We start from the raw sequence: 15,713 nt of genomic DNA, 5'->3' as shown, positions 1-15,713 counted from the left end.
GATGTAAATATCAGACTAGTAAAGTTGCTGGATAACACAGTAGGGTGGTGATAATGTCCCAGGTGCTGAAGTACTAAGTGAGGGATTCATTTTCATTCAGGCAAATAGAAACAAAGCATTCAAAACTTTCAATGTTTTTAAAAGTACGATGCTCACTGTTTTGCCCAGACTGTGTAAAGTCAGCTTAACAGAAAACATTTTTCAGCTTGGCAAAGACTAAATGATAAGAAACTATTAAATAATGTATAAATATTTTATTAAAATCGATGCAGTAAAGATGACAACGAAGAAAAAAAAAAAAAAAAACACCCACGTTTCTAAAATGAAATTAATCCCAAAAATAATGTTATGTGACAACTATTATTTTACATACTGCAGTTATTAATCCCTTCACACCCATTCCACATTCATACGCAGTGCAATCATACCTGTGGTTAATCGTGTGTCATGCAGGGCAGTAGACTTCCAAAGAGGTTAATATAGTTAATTAATAGTGTCAAATAAATGCCAAACATTAACAACTTTAAATAACAATTTATTCTACAAAACAAGATAATACTAACAAATCATTACCTGATTCTACAATTTCAGGATGGGTTGGTTTGGCTGTTTAGAAAAGACCTCTGCTTGGCTACAATACCTTTTACAGAACTCCCATCAGTAGCCAGGCTATTACTAGAAACTTAATGTTAAATTAAAGTCAACCAGCTATGATCCTGTTGGTAGTTTCTTCAATTCCCAATCATACACGTAATCTGTCCTTAAAAGCAGAACCATTAGTGCAAGTTTTCTTTCAAGTGCTTTTATTAACAAACAAAAAGTTACGGGTGCCTTCTACAAAGCTAATTTATATGTAGAGTTTGTTAGATCGATGCTCATGATATTAGATAAGTCGAGACTCGAGTATTCTCCAAGGAACTCTCTCTCTTGTTCAATGTGCGATTTCCTGGCGACGACTCCCTTTAACCAAACAAGAAAAGAAATGACTCGTCTGCAGGAACGTTGGGTTCAAAGAAAGGCAGCAGTGACAATGCCAATGTATCTATACTGTGAGCAAACAGGCCTATGAATGGATGTGTTTTATGTGGCACCAGCAGATTTAATTTTTTTTAAATATATACCATTGCAAATTCAGGCAAGTGTGTTATAGTTTATTTTAAGGGGTTGCTTTCACAAAGTTATGTCTCTTTACAAAGCGCCATCTCCTACAAACTAGAACACACCGACAGTCAGGATACAGCACATAAAAATACACGACGAGATATTTCTTGCTCAATTGGCAGAAAAAGTCAACATGAATTTAAATGTCCTACTTAGCACAACCAAAATTGAAAACCCAGCGACTCCCATCAAGAATTACTGGGTCCTATTCAGTTGATCTAAACCAGGGCTACTCAACTCTGGTTCCTCCTGGTTTTTGTTCCAGCTGTACCCTAAATTACTTAATTGGACCAATTAACTGCTTATTAGAAGCTTGATTGGTCCAATTAATCAATTTAGTATACAGTTAGAACAAAAACCAGGAGGGACAGCGGCCCTCCAGGACCAGGGTTGAGGAGCCCTGATCTAAGCAGTAGCGGATCTAAACACTAACATGCTTTAAACAGGCTCCTCTCTGGCATTTACATATTTGTACAGACAGAAAGACACTAGCAAGACACTCGCATGCACTGTCAGATTGATTTTCATAATCTCAGTGGCAGTATTTAGATATACAACTAGGGTAAGATCATGTTTTTTGTAGTGTAAAAGGGGAATGACCCTCAATTGCTAAGCCTCCACAGTGTGCTGGTTTGTTTAGCTCCACTTCTCATCCTTTCATTGATTTAATTCAATATGAAATACATATAGGCACATCTTTATGTACCATAAAGCTGTACGTCGTACAAAAACTACATACATTATAATAATATTCTGCATTTTACTCTTGGCCAATGTAAGCTCTCGAACACATTCTCTTCTTCAAAATCCTCTAAAATGCCCCAGATAAATATAAATGCTCAGTGTCTTTCTCCTTACCTTGGCCAAGAGCCCTTTTTTAAGGCATCTGAAAGAGAGAGCGACTCAAAACAACACTGATACCAAGTCAAGGTAACCCGAGTACCTGCTCATAGTGTATCAGCTAATCAGAAAGGAGGCTCTCAGGGCAACAGGAATGACAGATAAAAGGAAGGGATACTGATGAAGTGATGTACAGAGAGCGCCTTTGCTTTTAATCTGCAAATAAGGTCAGCAAGCTCATTGTACAGTCTGGAACTCTGTGACATCACAAACAGCTGCTCTATTGGATACATCATTCTCTTCAGGCAGATCTTGGTCTGATCAAATAGAAACCTAATAAGTCAGGTGTTCTTATGGTTTAATGCTACTTTTGAGTTTACTATAAGCGTAGAAGCAGTACTCTGACACTGAGACAAGAGTCTGTACATGTGCAAGTCCTGCCACCATCAAATTGTGTACATTTACAAAAGGAAGTCAAATTACAGGTGTGACAAATGAAATAACAATGATCAATAACCAGTAAACCAGATTAGCAGTTTATTTATTTTTCATATCTATGAAACTTCAGCAGTGCGGGTGTTTCACTTAGAATAACTATCAGTAGTCAAAAAAAACAAACAGCACAAAATATAACTTTACTCTGTCTCAATTAGGCGCGGATCTATTCAGTTTTTCTGTCTCTATGTAATACAGACATTGGCATACAATGGCTTTCGTTAATATCTTAATTAAGGATTGTTTTGAAGCCTGAAGCTTTCAACAAACTGCTGCCTTTTAGCAAGCCTTAGTGGCAGCTATCCAGCCCTATATCTGCTTGCTTTGCACAGCCCACAACAAAGCCAAGGAAAAGCTGGTGTTTCTAAGTTAAAAGAAAAAGATTATCTGGGGACAGAAAATAAAGTAGATCACAGAATCTTAATACCTTTTGACAGCTAAAAACCCTTTTAAAAGAAAAGAACAGACACTGCATTGTACCTTGGCTCTGTAGATGCCCATAACTTGCCTGCAAACCTTTTCTTATTCGCCTTAAAAAATGTAGTGTTCATCAGTAATCTGACCAGCCCACATGGCATGGAGACAGCAGGGCTGTGAATAGGCAGAGAGTGGGAGGTAATTAAATGAGTGAGCCATGCCCGGAATTATTTCTAAAAAACAGGTACAGATGCTTGGAAAAAAGCTCTGTTTTTGTAAGACAACTTGACTCTAGATTCCCAAAACCGTTGTGAATGAAAGGCAGCAATAGAACAAAAAACAATTGGCTCGCAGTTAAAAAACAGTAGCGTTGGTTTGAAGAACCCACCTCCCTCATATTAAAAGTACAGCTTACTGTAATGAGGCTCTTTGCGAGCTACCCATGTCTTTCAACCCAGTGTTCATTTTAGGAAATCAAGGCTCCTGGCGCACTCTCTGTGAACAAAACAAGACTCCACAGAGCTTTACACTACAATTAGGTTTTGATTTGTAAAATGTTTTTTTTTTTTTTTTAGTAAAACATAAAATAGGGTTAGTAAAACATAAAATATCATTACAGAGTTTGCCAAATTACCCACATCAAAAACACAACTAATTTAATAGTAGGTGAATTTATGTCAATAAACACAATAGGCTAGATTCTGGTTACTAAACCAGAAATACACAACTTAAATTTAGAGGGCTGTGGAGTTGTTTCTTATTTCTTTTTTGAATATTGCACCTGTTTTTTTTTTTTTCTTTCAAAATTGTGCAAATGGCAATTTGCTATGTGTCAGATCACTGTTATAGCTTTTACCACGATTCAGTAAAATACATTAGCACTCCCCTTCCACAAAACTAGAGGTTCATTTGTTAAACTGTGAAAGTAAAAAGAGCCGTGCTAGGTAGCATTGCTCTCAAGAATTTCAAGGAGAGTGAGTCATTACCCATGGCACCCAAGGGATTATCAGCAATGATTATCAGTGTATTCATGTGTAGGCTGAATGAGCTGGTAAAACAGTCTCAATCCAGGCAGAGGTGAAGCAAGAGATGCCAATCCACAAAACCCAATGCTGGCATAGGGCATTATTACTCTGTTGACTTATTCTTCTACTCTCACAATAATGAATCCAGGCTATATTAGTGGTTTAATAGAATTACATTCTATATGTGCTCTTGGTACAGGGATGGAAATAAGACTCCCATTCCATAGCAATCCTGGTTTTACTGTGAGTTTAAAAGACACACCTGAGCTTATTACTTATACTCTATAGCTAATCAAGCTCGTAGTAAAACCTGGAATGGGTGAAACTGCTATACAATAGGAGTATTATTTCCATCTCTGTCTTGGTATCAAGGTTTCCCAAAACCAAAGAGTTGACTGAACAATAACACAGCCTTCCTGCACTTGTAATTTAGGGCCAAGGTTCCCCACAGCACCAGGATCAAGATGCAATCAAGCACAAACTGTTGGTCAAACAATTTACATTTCTGAAGCACGGCCATGGGCAGGGCACAGAACAGACAGCTGTGTGAGGGAGATTCTGGTTCCTAACAATATGCTTTTCAAGCTTTGTGAAAGCAGCAAGCTGACAGGTAGAGGGGGTTACCACCTGTCTGTGAACTGACTGACTTTGAACTGTGATATAATATTGGTTTCCTCTCCCTCTTCATTTCATTACCTTGAAATAGTGAGGGAAGTAAATTAGTGAACATCCTTAAACAGTAAATTATATGTAAAACACAGTTAGTCCACATTGCCTACCTATGGATTTAACAAATTGCAAAAACAACAAGGGAACTATCAAGAATCTAAAAATATTTCTAATAATTTCATGCAGTATGAGAATAATCTTAACTGACATGAACTTAAAGGTTCTGTTTTTAACTAGGGGCCTAGCAGACCACATAAGTAAATCTAACTCTCCACTGCCCAGCTAGACAAGGTGAAGATAATTATATTTTAATTGCAGTGCAGAGACCACAGACAGATGTAAAACATGATCAAGTTTCAGACTTGCTGTAGAGCCAAATGCTTTTCAAACCAACTTTCTGATGATTAAACAAGCATTTCTTCACTAGCGAGCACTGGGGACATTTTACAGACTTGACAGTGTAATGTTCGTGAGATACTTTGCAAGTAAGAGGATTACATTGAACAGGCCCTGCCTAGTGATACAAAACAAACATTTGCTGTTTGCTGCTGTTCTTCCTACTCCACAAATGAAAGACATTTCTGTACACTTTTCACCTTAATGTACTGGTATTGAAAAAAAGACAAAAACACACATCAACTAATCTGAAATAGGGTTTCTGACAAAGACCTGTGCCCTTTCACAGTGCAAATGTATGAATCTCTACGCCATTATCCGTTTGTAAAATGACTGCATGAAAAGCAATGGAATCTAAATATGTTGGCTGTAATAACTTTTCTTTTCCTAGAATAGAACGTTATTTCAATGTTATAATGCCACTTATATATCAGACAACAATCTTTGTATAAAACTTGTAATGCTCAAAAACAGAATAAACTATGAAGATAAAACACAAGAAGCTTAGTGTTCAGTGGTTTTTTTAAAGGTGTGCTAAAACCATTGATATTCCCACAGCATCGGTTTATCTACTGGGGTTAAGGTGTATATATGAGAGCTGCCCAGGTAGAAGATCTGATTTGAATACCTTGGCAGCTGTCTGCCATCCCTTGAGGTTTCTGTACTGAGTGTCAGGCAGGACATCACAAACCTCAGTTAAGCAGACTGCACAGAGCTAATTAGCAAACAGTGTTCTTGCCAAGGCTATTGTTATCTAGAAGCTGCATTTCATATTGACGTGTTTGCTGTATGCCAGATAACACTCTCTTTGAGGTTTGTCACGTCATATATCACTTTGTTCAATGGCACACCGTCTTTTACAAACATATGGGTGTGATATTCAATCGGTCCCTCCATTGTGAAATATTTGCTGAGTTTTAGGCTACTGTAACAGTTTTGGCTGTACATTTTGTAAGCACACTACTGTTACAAGGATAAGATCTATTTACAGCAAGTCCCTGTTTCAGCTAAACATGCAATACTCTAACTGCTCCTCACCTTGCTTAAGTCAAACTATTATTAAAGCTAAACTATAACTAACGGTTATTATCTGTTAAACATCAAACAGAGAGGGGCTCAGTTAAAACTGAAGACAACATGCTATCATTTTATGAACTGAGAAGAGCAGTCTTTTAAACAGAATGCCAATTTGGTTATTTTTGAAAGTTACTCTATGCACCTCCTATGTAGGGAATATGTGAAAACTAAAGTTCTGCTTTGTAGGTCAACTTAACTCATGTATTGTTCAGGTGCTTGCTTCCAAAGTACTCACTTCATTCATAGAAATAATGTGGTCAATTCAATGTCTTGAATTGTCTCACTAGTTTTACCAGCTAACCACTCTAAGGCAAGCTGTATCTCGCTAAAAGTATGCAGACTTGTTTGGTGCTTTTAGGAATTGCATATTTGTGTAATGTAAAAATCCCAATGCCAAGGAGATACCATGGATGTCTAGTACTGTATGTGTTTGGACTTATTTTACAATGTCTGAATAAAACTGATGTCTGTGTATTAGGAGTTTAGATTTCTGCTGTGCCTCGCCTGAACGCAACTGTAGCTTCTCTGCATCAAAAGATTTATAGATCTGGGCCAAGACGGGTGTGTGAGAGAAAGATCTAGAAGACATTCCGTAGACATTCCACGTACCATCACTCTTTAATTAAACAGGACATATTTCTGCACGCCTTAAAAGGGACACACATTTGTCACCCCCCCACCTTCCTTTTTTATTTCTTTTTCTTTTTTATTTGCACATGTATGGTATGATGATTCCTTCCCCTTCCAGGAAGATGCTCCCTCCTCCAGCAGTGCAGTGTGGTGGGCTCGGTGCCTCTCCCCCACAATGAAAGGGAGCGAATCTTTGTCTATCTGCCCGTGAAGCCGAATAGAAAGGTCAGCAGAGATGCACTGCACCAGCCTTCATACATTCTACCGGCTATTGTCCTGTTAAAAGTCGAGTAATAGGCAGACAAAGGGAGCACACTCAAAGGGGCAGGAACTCAGTGACACTGTTTCTTCAGCGGGCGTCTATTGCAGGAGTGGCGGGCAGACATCAGCTCTGCCCTGCCGAGCTTTTGTACTCCCTAAAGCCCGAGCTGAGACTTTTCACGCTTTCAGTTTCTACTGCTTAAAAACAAAAAAACTTATTCTGTATCCTAGTCCTGCTTACTGGTGTCACCTCTCAATAACAGAGCAGTCAATAAAGCAGAAAACAACATGACAACGCAAACCGGGAACCTCTTTAGTATTCAAAATATTATTTGTTTGAAAGACACACAAGCTAGGAAATGCTCAGATTTTTTGGCCCATTATCAAATCTGTATAGCACCAATATATTTAGGGTAGACTACATATTCCAACAGAATAAAATAAATGACACTTAACAAGCTTTTTCAAGTCTGATTCAATCCAACACAATTGAGATCATTCTTTGGTCCTGTTCAGCAGGAGATGTTTCTGTTTTTGATTGAAGCTCATGATCTAACAAGTGAGTCCCCAGTTTGCCAAACCTTTAAACTGATCATTGATACTAAACCCGGTCATTAAGTGGATTTCATGCAATGTGCCAATGCTGAGGCTGTGTACGTGAAGTTAAATGTAGGGAGGATTGCTGGCCAGGTGCCCAGTGAGCTCAAAAGCGGACACCTGCTGGGCTGGCCTTTGTCCTCCAGAAGCCAGTAGCTCGCAGACATCCGCTCTCGAGTTCCTGGGTGTAAAAGAGGAAGCTGGCTTGGTCATGGGATCGGAGGACGTCCCCTGTACCTTTGGACCTCCTTAGCTGTGTGGGGAATTGCTGCGGTAAAGGTAAAAAAATAATTGGACATTCCAAATTGGGGAGAAAATTGGGGGGGAAATAATTGGCACATCCCAGAAGTATCTCTGCGTAGAATTTATGTTAAGGAATCATTTATTTTAGAAGAACTGAATACACAATAATCCTTACTCCAGGAATGATACAATCCACAATGACATATCACCAACTCAAAACAGGGAGGCAACAGCTGTAATCTGCCTATTAGACTTTAAAGACATATCACTTCCTAATTAAAGGCTCAGGTAAATAACAAAAAGAAAGAGCTATACTTTAGTAACTTTTAATAGCTTTTTAATTTTGCACATAAGGACCTAGAGCCTTATACCGCGTGTTTGAGGAAGAAAAACATTTCACTTTATGAAGGTATTTTAGGCATGTGACCTGTTTGACTTGTTTTTGTGACTAACATGGTGCTCTGACATACACTGAACCCCTGACATTTAGCACAGCTGTAATCATGGATGTACTCAATATAATTAAAACACCGCCACCTCTTTTCTGTCGCCAGGGTTAGTGTTCAGTCCTGGCATTCTCTCCCAAGCTGTCTGACAACTGTGGTGGTTTTTTGATGTGGACTAATAGTTTAGTGTTTAAAAATATAGTTTAATATTTAGGGCTTGTACAGAAAGTACAGCACACATTCGGTCTTCAAACATGAGAAACAGACCATTCATTTCCCTGGACTTCAATCAAGAAACCATGAAAGTGCTGAACGTGATACTCTACAAAGCTGCTTCATCCATCTAAAACATTAAGAACAAGTGCATTTTTATGTTTTTAATGTATTTATACATTATTATATAACAAGAGCAAAAACATTTTTATGACTTTTCAGGAGGCAGGTCACTTTTAACAACCTCAACATCATAGAGCAGAAGAGCAGCTTTTACAAGACTTAAAAAAAAAAAAAAGTAAAGTGATGCAAGCACAATTCCAACAATGGAATTTGCTGTTGGAAGCCTACAAGAAAGTGCACTTTGTATTCCTACTGCTTTTCTACACGTATGTCACAAAATCTTATGCAAGTGCTCGCTTTCAACAGTAATATCCATCAAGCAAATGAAGAATGGACAAAGAACATGACATTAATAGACTGTTAAATGTACTAAAAACACCGAAACTTTTACAAGACCGCATGAAGTGTCTAACATTCATGTAAAGCAAAAAGTCTACTAAGTTTTAGAAGAAAGTTTTGCATGATAATGTACACTTCTGTGAGTGCAGATGACCAACACTGATACAAAAAATATGCAAAAACTATTAAGTTAGGGGGAAGAGGTAATGTATTAAAGCTACATGTAGTGTGCCTGAGGTTTCTCTGGTACCCTTCTTGTGTTTCGGTTCTGTTTAGTACTTGCTTGATTACTGAACAAAAGAACATTATTTACAACACAACTCTAAAATAGGGTCTCCAAATTCAGTATATTTCTAAGACTCAACATCCTTACCAAGACTGGTCAGTGCTGCTCTTTATTGTAACATCCTCATCATAGATTTAAAACAAGCCATTAGGAAGGGATATAAAAGCAGGTCCAGTCTTGTCACCTCGATGCATGCAAATTATGTTTTCTATGTTCATTCTAAAATTGAAGTACTGGAATATATAATATGCCAATTAACTCATCTTCTGCAGTCTTATTTTCTGAGCATTTAAGTTATTTTAATTAGCTTAATCTTCTAAGCCACTCAAATATAGTGATATGAAAATTATAGGAGGCTGATTTCTTTGTGTTTCCCAATTGGTCTTGACTTCTTAAAAAAAAAAAAAAACTACAATATAAAAGTATTACATTTGTACTTGGTGTTATTTGTTTAGCAGTAATTATAATTAACAGGCAACTGCACACCACTGAAAAAGATATGTGAAACAGATTTACCATGAAAGGTTGTTACAGAGGTAAGATATTCTTTTCATATGCATGGCTTTAAGCAAAAGATAACCGGTTGACAGACAGATTTATTTTTTCACAGAACACAAATGCTGCTACGGTTTTGAATTTTTTTTGCGGTTCAAAAACACTGTTAGAATGCTTGTGAGCAAACGTCTTGTGAACAGGGATCCCTACTTGAGAGACTCATTGTACCCCATCTGACACTGTCAACTTGTCAACCAGTAGATTCACTTTAATTGCAGTAGTGGCTCAACTTATGATGCTCTTTCCCAAAGAAAAAGAACATTAATTCAAATTGTGATGCAAAGGAAGTACCCCAGAGCTAAAAGCTGACATTGTTGAACTGAACAGGGGAAACAGGTTGTATTTTTATGATTTTTTCATTTTTGTTTCTGTGGAAATGACTGGCTTTATACCATTTCCTGGGTTTGCTTATCAGTCCCATCTAACACCTACGCAAGTCCTGCCCATCAAACTACTCAGCAGATACTGAAGGAAGTCAAGGGGAAATAGCAATGGTATAATACTTGGCTATTTTTATTTTTTTTCTGGAAACTTATCAACTCCACAGGAGCACCATTATGTCATGGAGACAGAAGGTAATGGAAACAGGCCCATAGCATTTAAGAGTACACTGCTTAATGTGTAGGAGCGGGTATAGGTATGTACACTATTGCCCATGTTATACTAATTGCAATTAGTCATCTTGATATGTGTCATTTTGATTTTAGCTGCTCTTCGTTGCCATGGAAAACAAGCAGTTGAGATAAGGGGAAGCTTGTTATTTGAAAGAATAGTAATAATAAAAAAGGGTTTGGATTGGTGCCCGTGTTGGCTGAGAAGAGGACATTTTTAACCTGTACTTTGTAAATGCCACCTTGTTCTTTCTTATGAGTGCAGGGACTCCTGCCAGCTCTTTCTCGCTTCACCATTCACTTAAAATGCAGTTGGAAAAAATGTGCCTTTCTTTACCTGACAAATCATTGTTCTGGTTGAACAGCCCCAAAGAATTTGTTATTTCACACAGGGAACACATTTCAGAGTCGAGAAATATGCTACATATCAGGAGAGCCTATAGAAAAGGTGTGAACTCTTGTATAGTAGAATCGCAAAAATTACTCTGAGTAAGCAAAGCACGCAAGGCAACAACTATATCAAAAGTGTGTGTACGTATGAATCTTTACCAGCCAAATCAGTCATAAAATAGCTATTCCACTTCAGAATGATCTGACACACATCTTTTATTGCCAGTAATAATTATAAGATATAACTGTCACATATGATGATCATTATTAAACAATAATGATAGCTTAAAACTTACTAATGTTTTGCCTAAGAATAACATATAAAATACAATACAAGCTCTTCAAAGGCTTTGATTTTACCCATATCAAAACTGGATGTTGTTGCCATAAGCCCATTAGGAAGTTACACCGTGCAGCTGAAATATATGAATAATTTACCTTGTCCTCTAGCCTTTTTAGCTGCTATTTACCTGGCATGGAAATGTGCAGGTTCCAAGTGCGACTCACAGACAGCTGCTGCCATCTGGGACTAGGATCTCGTCCCCTCGGAAAGAACGACGGCTCGTCCCGATGGGGACGCAGGAATCTACCCTGGCTATGCTGGCTTGAGCTTTTCCTGACCATCTGCCTTTTAGCTACCCCCGAGTGTCTCTTCTTCAGTACCGAACCCTGGCAGCTGTGGAAGAGAATACGAAAGCTGTGTGGTAGATTTACAAGCAAAGTTCTACCGAAAACAACAATGCATCGAAAACAACAATGCATGCTCTCATTTTATTATCGCAATTAAACTAAATGTGTACAATAATAACAACCTGCTGCTGCTGCCTCTTAGGCTTGTCATGTTATTTATGGCAAGCCAAATGATCATTATGAGATATCAAACTGGTTTAATCTCCTGCAGCTTTTGAGTTTATCACCATTATTGACACCACACAGACTCATCAACTAGAGTGTCTGACAACGCTGATAGAACAATGTACACTATTAGGGTCATGGAAGATATGTCAGTTTCACAGATGTCACTTGTGCTGCTACATTTTTTATTTTATTTTTTTACTTTACACAGAAACCAATGATTCAATCCTCAACTTACTGTGATTTGTAATGGGTGTTTAAGACAAACTGTCATCAGGCAGCGACCCCCATCCCTTGCAACTTGCACCATGTTCACTTTTTGGTGTGTTTTTTTATGGTTAATTATAAGTTTGGCCACGGCATCAAAGACAAATAATTCCAAACCCCTCCCTATGTACTCCTCTTTCTTTGTGTTGTTTTATCTCAAACATTTAGACTGTTTTTAGTCTCAAGCTGCTACCAGGCACAGACATGGAGTGATGTCAAATCCTTTCCAGACAAGAAACTGCCTGACCCGAGAGATTCAAGTGGGGTACCTCTGGAGCCACCAGCTCCCTTATCAACAGATAAACACTTGATTAATCTGTAGAGAGTTGACATTATCTGCTGATGTACCTGTACCAAGGTTTCAAACCCCATGGGTTGAGGAGGCACTGTTTGTATTAGGAGCTGGTCTTTAATCCATTCCTCCCTGCATCTCCTTTGCCTTTCTGTTAATTACTCATTCCACCAATACTGTGACACCATCACAGCAGGGTTTAAAAAGGTGGTCCATTTGTGAGCCAGAGTATTTAAACCCGGTTTCAGAAGCAACACTATTTCAATCCATTTAAGTATATCTACTTTTTGACATTTAGCAAACTTGGAAAGCAAGGCAAAACAGGAAAAACAATCAATACTAGAACAAGGGGGTTTCCTACAATTTATGGATGATGACAAATTGATTTTTTTAAAACCTTGTTACCTCTTATTTGTCAGATTAAAAACCTATTACAGTCTTTTCATGAAGGGATTTAAAGCTAACAAAGGTTTATCTTTTTTTATTTTCAAATCTTTTGTGCTTTCTTTGAATAATCTAGCCACTGACCTGAACCGACCTGCCCCCTTATCCCCATAATTTAGGTCAGTTAAGGCTAATATCGTAACTGCTAGGAATGTGAGGTATGTACCTGTTTTGAAGTTGCTCAATTGTATTTTGTCTTTGTTTAACGCTGTGTGACATGTTTGTGTTAACTGAATGCTGCAGACTGCCAACAGGAAGTCCTTGTGAGAAATATTATACGCTTCAATGTACTCACCTGTATAAATACATCTGAAGAGAATTTCTAGGTTTCAAATCTTGTACTTTTGAACTGTACTTTTAAATTGAGAAATGACAGCATTCATGAGGTCAGGGCAATGGGTTTTAATACACATATCAGACTTAGCTTCATATTTATGCTGCCACACTTTTTTTTTTTTTTTTGTAAACACAAAACCTGGCAGGAATATAATGGAAGTCAATAGGTACAAGCCCCTGATAATATCTCTTTGGTATTAACAATGACTACCCCTCCACTTAGTATCATAAAAAGCTCAGGATGAGAAGGGTTACACACATACTTTTTGCTTCAGCACTTTTTTGTTAAAAGCAGCCCAAATCGTGTGACAATAATAACTAAATGTACTAAACTATATTTTAAAAGAAGCAGTATTAAAGTATTCAGTCAAACCAAAGCTTGTGCACACACAGTAGCATAAACTGCTTAAAAAGCCATTTACAATTTCCAGCTTCAACACTTCTAGTGATCAACATGTTTTCCCAGCACTGAAGCACTGGAACAGGGTACATCCACGACAGTATATTCCCTGTTCCCGTTTCAGGGATGATCAGATAGTTCCTATGCCTTAAAGTGATTTTTTCATGTCAAAAGAGGAGAATCATCAGGCAGTTACAACATGCAGCCAGTTGAAAACAGGTTTGCTGATGCCTTTCAACAATCACTGTGCCGGTGGAAAACATTCCCATCGCAATCTCACTTTACATAAAGTCAGTACATGGAGACCCATGCTATGGCAAGCCTGTGCAAAAGTACAGCACAGCCTTCAACAGCTATAGCTTCATCTTCTTCAATGTTTGCCTTCTGATACTGGCATCCATCCATTCAGAGAGAGAGAGTGGCTTGTGCTTGCTATCCCAGAGAGATTTCTCCTGCTGACTTCTCTTTACTGATCTGTGCGCACAGAAGTCTCTGTTGTCTCTACTAATGCTCTAATTCAAACCTGTTGTTTTAACATTTTGACAGTCTATTGAGGAAGGTTTTTTTTTTTTTTTTTTTTTTGTTTGACGGCAGCCAAGAGTCATGAGTCATACAAGCTGGATTTTATTCCAGTTTGGGGGGCTTTACTTAAAATATCCTGTGTATGGGTAGTTTGGAAGAGCTTAGCTGAAACACTGTGGCACAAATACATGGGATAAAGCAAGGCAGAAGCTGAACCATCCTCTTGCTGGGGAACCACAGCTACCCAGGCATTTCAACACAAAATGTGGGAAAGCACCAGGGATATATAAAAAAAATAAGGAAACTCCCTCTCTGTTTTACCATTTAAAAACAGTTTTGTCAATTGAGCCGTTCATCTGAGATAAAACAGCAAACATTCTTCTGCTTAGCGACTGACATCAGTGTCCGCTCCTTTAAGAGTAATCAATTGAATTAAAAATCAATGAAAGACTGAGGCCTACTGAAAGTAACCTGAGCTACCCGTGAGGGAAGGAGTAGTAATTGATAATTAATAATAATTTAAAAAAGCATAGGGCTGCAGTAAGTTGTTATTAATAATAAAAAGTGACTACATACTAGCAGCTTTCTCCAAACCATTGATCATACCATATTTGCTTTAATGCAGTCAAAGGGAGGCTGTGTGGTCCAGTGGTTAAAGAAAAGGGCTTGTAACCAGGAGGTCCGCGGTTCAAATCCTACCTCAGCCACTGACTCATTGTGTGACCCTGAGCAAGTCACTTAACCTCCTTGTGTTCTGTCTTTCGGGAGAGACGTAGTTGTAAGTGACTCTGCAGCTGATGCATAGTTCACACACCCTAGGCTCTGTAAGTCGCCTTGGATAAAGGCGTCTGCTAAATAAACAAATGATAATGATAACCAGGTGATGTATGTGTCCTACCCTGAGCCTTACCTGTGGTGACAGTGAAAGTAAATCTTCATCACATTTGGGCAGCTTTTGACATATTGCTCATTTTTTCCTAACACTCATATTCAAGGATTTTGTGCTTGTCTCTTTGCAGTAGGTTTGTAAAATAATCCTTTACTGTAGCTTGTCTCTGTCACTCATGCAAAAGGTAGCATTAAAAAAGATGTGTTTCCTACAGCCTAATTTATTAAACAAACACAAAAAAGTCTACTTTGCAAAAAACACATCCTGTAAATGTATTTTTCAAACTCACCGGAGACTGCTGGAAAGACATAGCAAAGAGTATCCTAATAGAATTACTAACGCTGAGCAGGAATGGGCTGTCTGAATATATCTCCAGCAAAACAAAGAGTACCGTGTCAAAATGCAATTAAAAAAATTCACAGTACATTTGTAAAATTACAACCAAAATAAAAATTAACAAAACAATATCAGGCAAATTCAACGTACAGTAGCTATGCTACAATAAAGACCTGTTTTCTATTCAGATGCTTGTTTTATTTCTAAATCAACATTGTTTCAAATGCCTATTCAGATAATTGTTAATTTAACTCTTTCATGCATGGATTAAAAAAAAAACTCTGTCTTTATATGGGGACATATGGAAGACGCAGTGGCTCAGAGCGAGAATTGTTCCACTCACCAATGAAATCTGCTCTGCAGCGTTCTGAGCTGCTCAGGGGGAGCAGAACTGAGCATGCTGTTAAGTGTGTTCTAGCACTGAGCTGCTCTGAGCAGTCACTTACTTAACACGCCCAGTGTGTTACCTTTGTTGTATGATGACTTCATAAACATGCAATTCAATAATTATCAATGAACATGCACATGTCCCTTGTTTAACATATTTGTATAATTAAAAGATGTATTTCACTGGCTTTATTCTTTTTTTCTTTTCTTT

The 15,713-nt window shown here is 38.0% G+C and overlaps 1 protein-coding gene across 1 annotated transcript in view; it reads right to left on the bottom strand.

The window, feature by feature from the left end:
* Positions 1-360: 360 nt before the first annotated feature.
* LOC117963817 (uncharacterized) overlaps positions 361-15,713 on the bottom strand; it is a 55,075-nt gene continuing 39,722 nt past the window's right edge. Inside the window, exons 6-7 of the mRNA XM_034905132.2 lie at positions 11,245-11,450; positions 361-960 (exon numbers count right to left, since the gene is read on the bottom strand). Coding sequence (XP_034761023.2) covers positions 932-960; positions 11,245-11,450 — 235 coding nt within the window. The 3' untranslated portion in view covers positions 361-931. The remainder of the gene's footprint in view (positions 961-11,244; positions 11,451-15,713) is intronic.

The sequence above is a fragment of the Acipenser ruthenus genome, chromosome 27 (assembly GCF_902713425.1).
Source record: "Acipenser ruthenus chromosome 27, fAciRut3.2 maternal haplotype, whole genome shotgun sequence".
NCBI classification, from domain to species: Eukaryota; Metazoa; Chordata; class Actinopteri; order Acipenseriformes; family Acipenseridae; genus Acipenser; species Acipenser ruthenus.
Note: the sequence above shows the minus strand (reverse complement) of the source record. Positions and strands in the feature narration are given on the sequence as shown.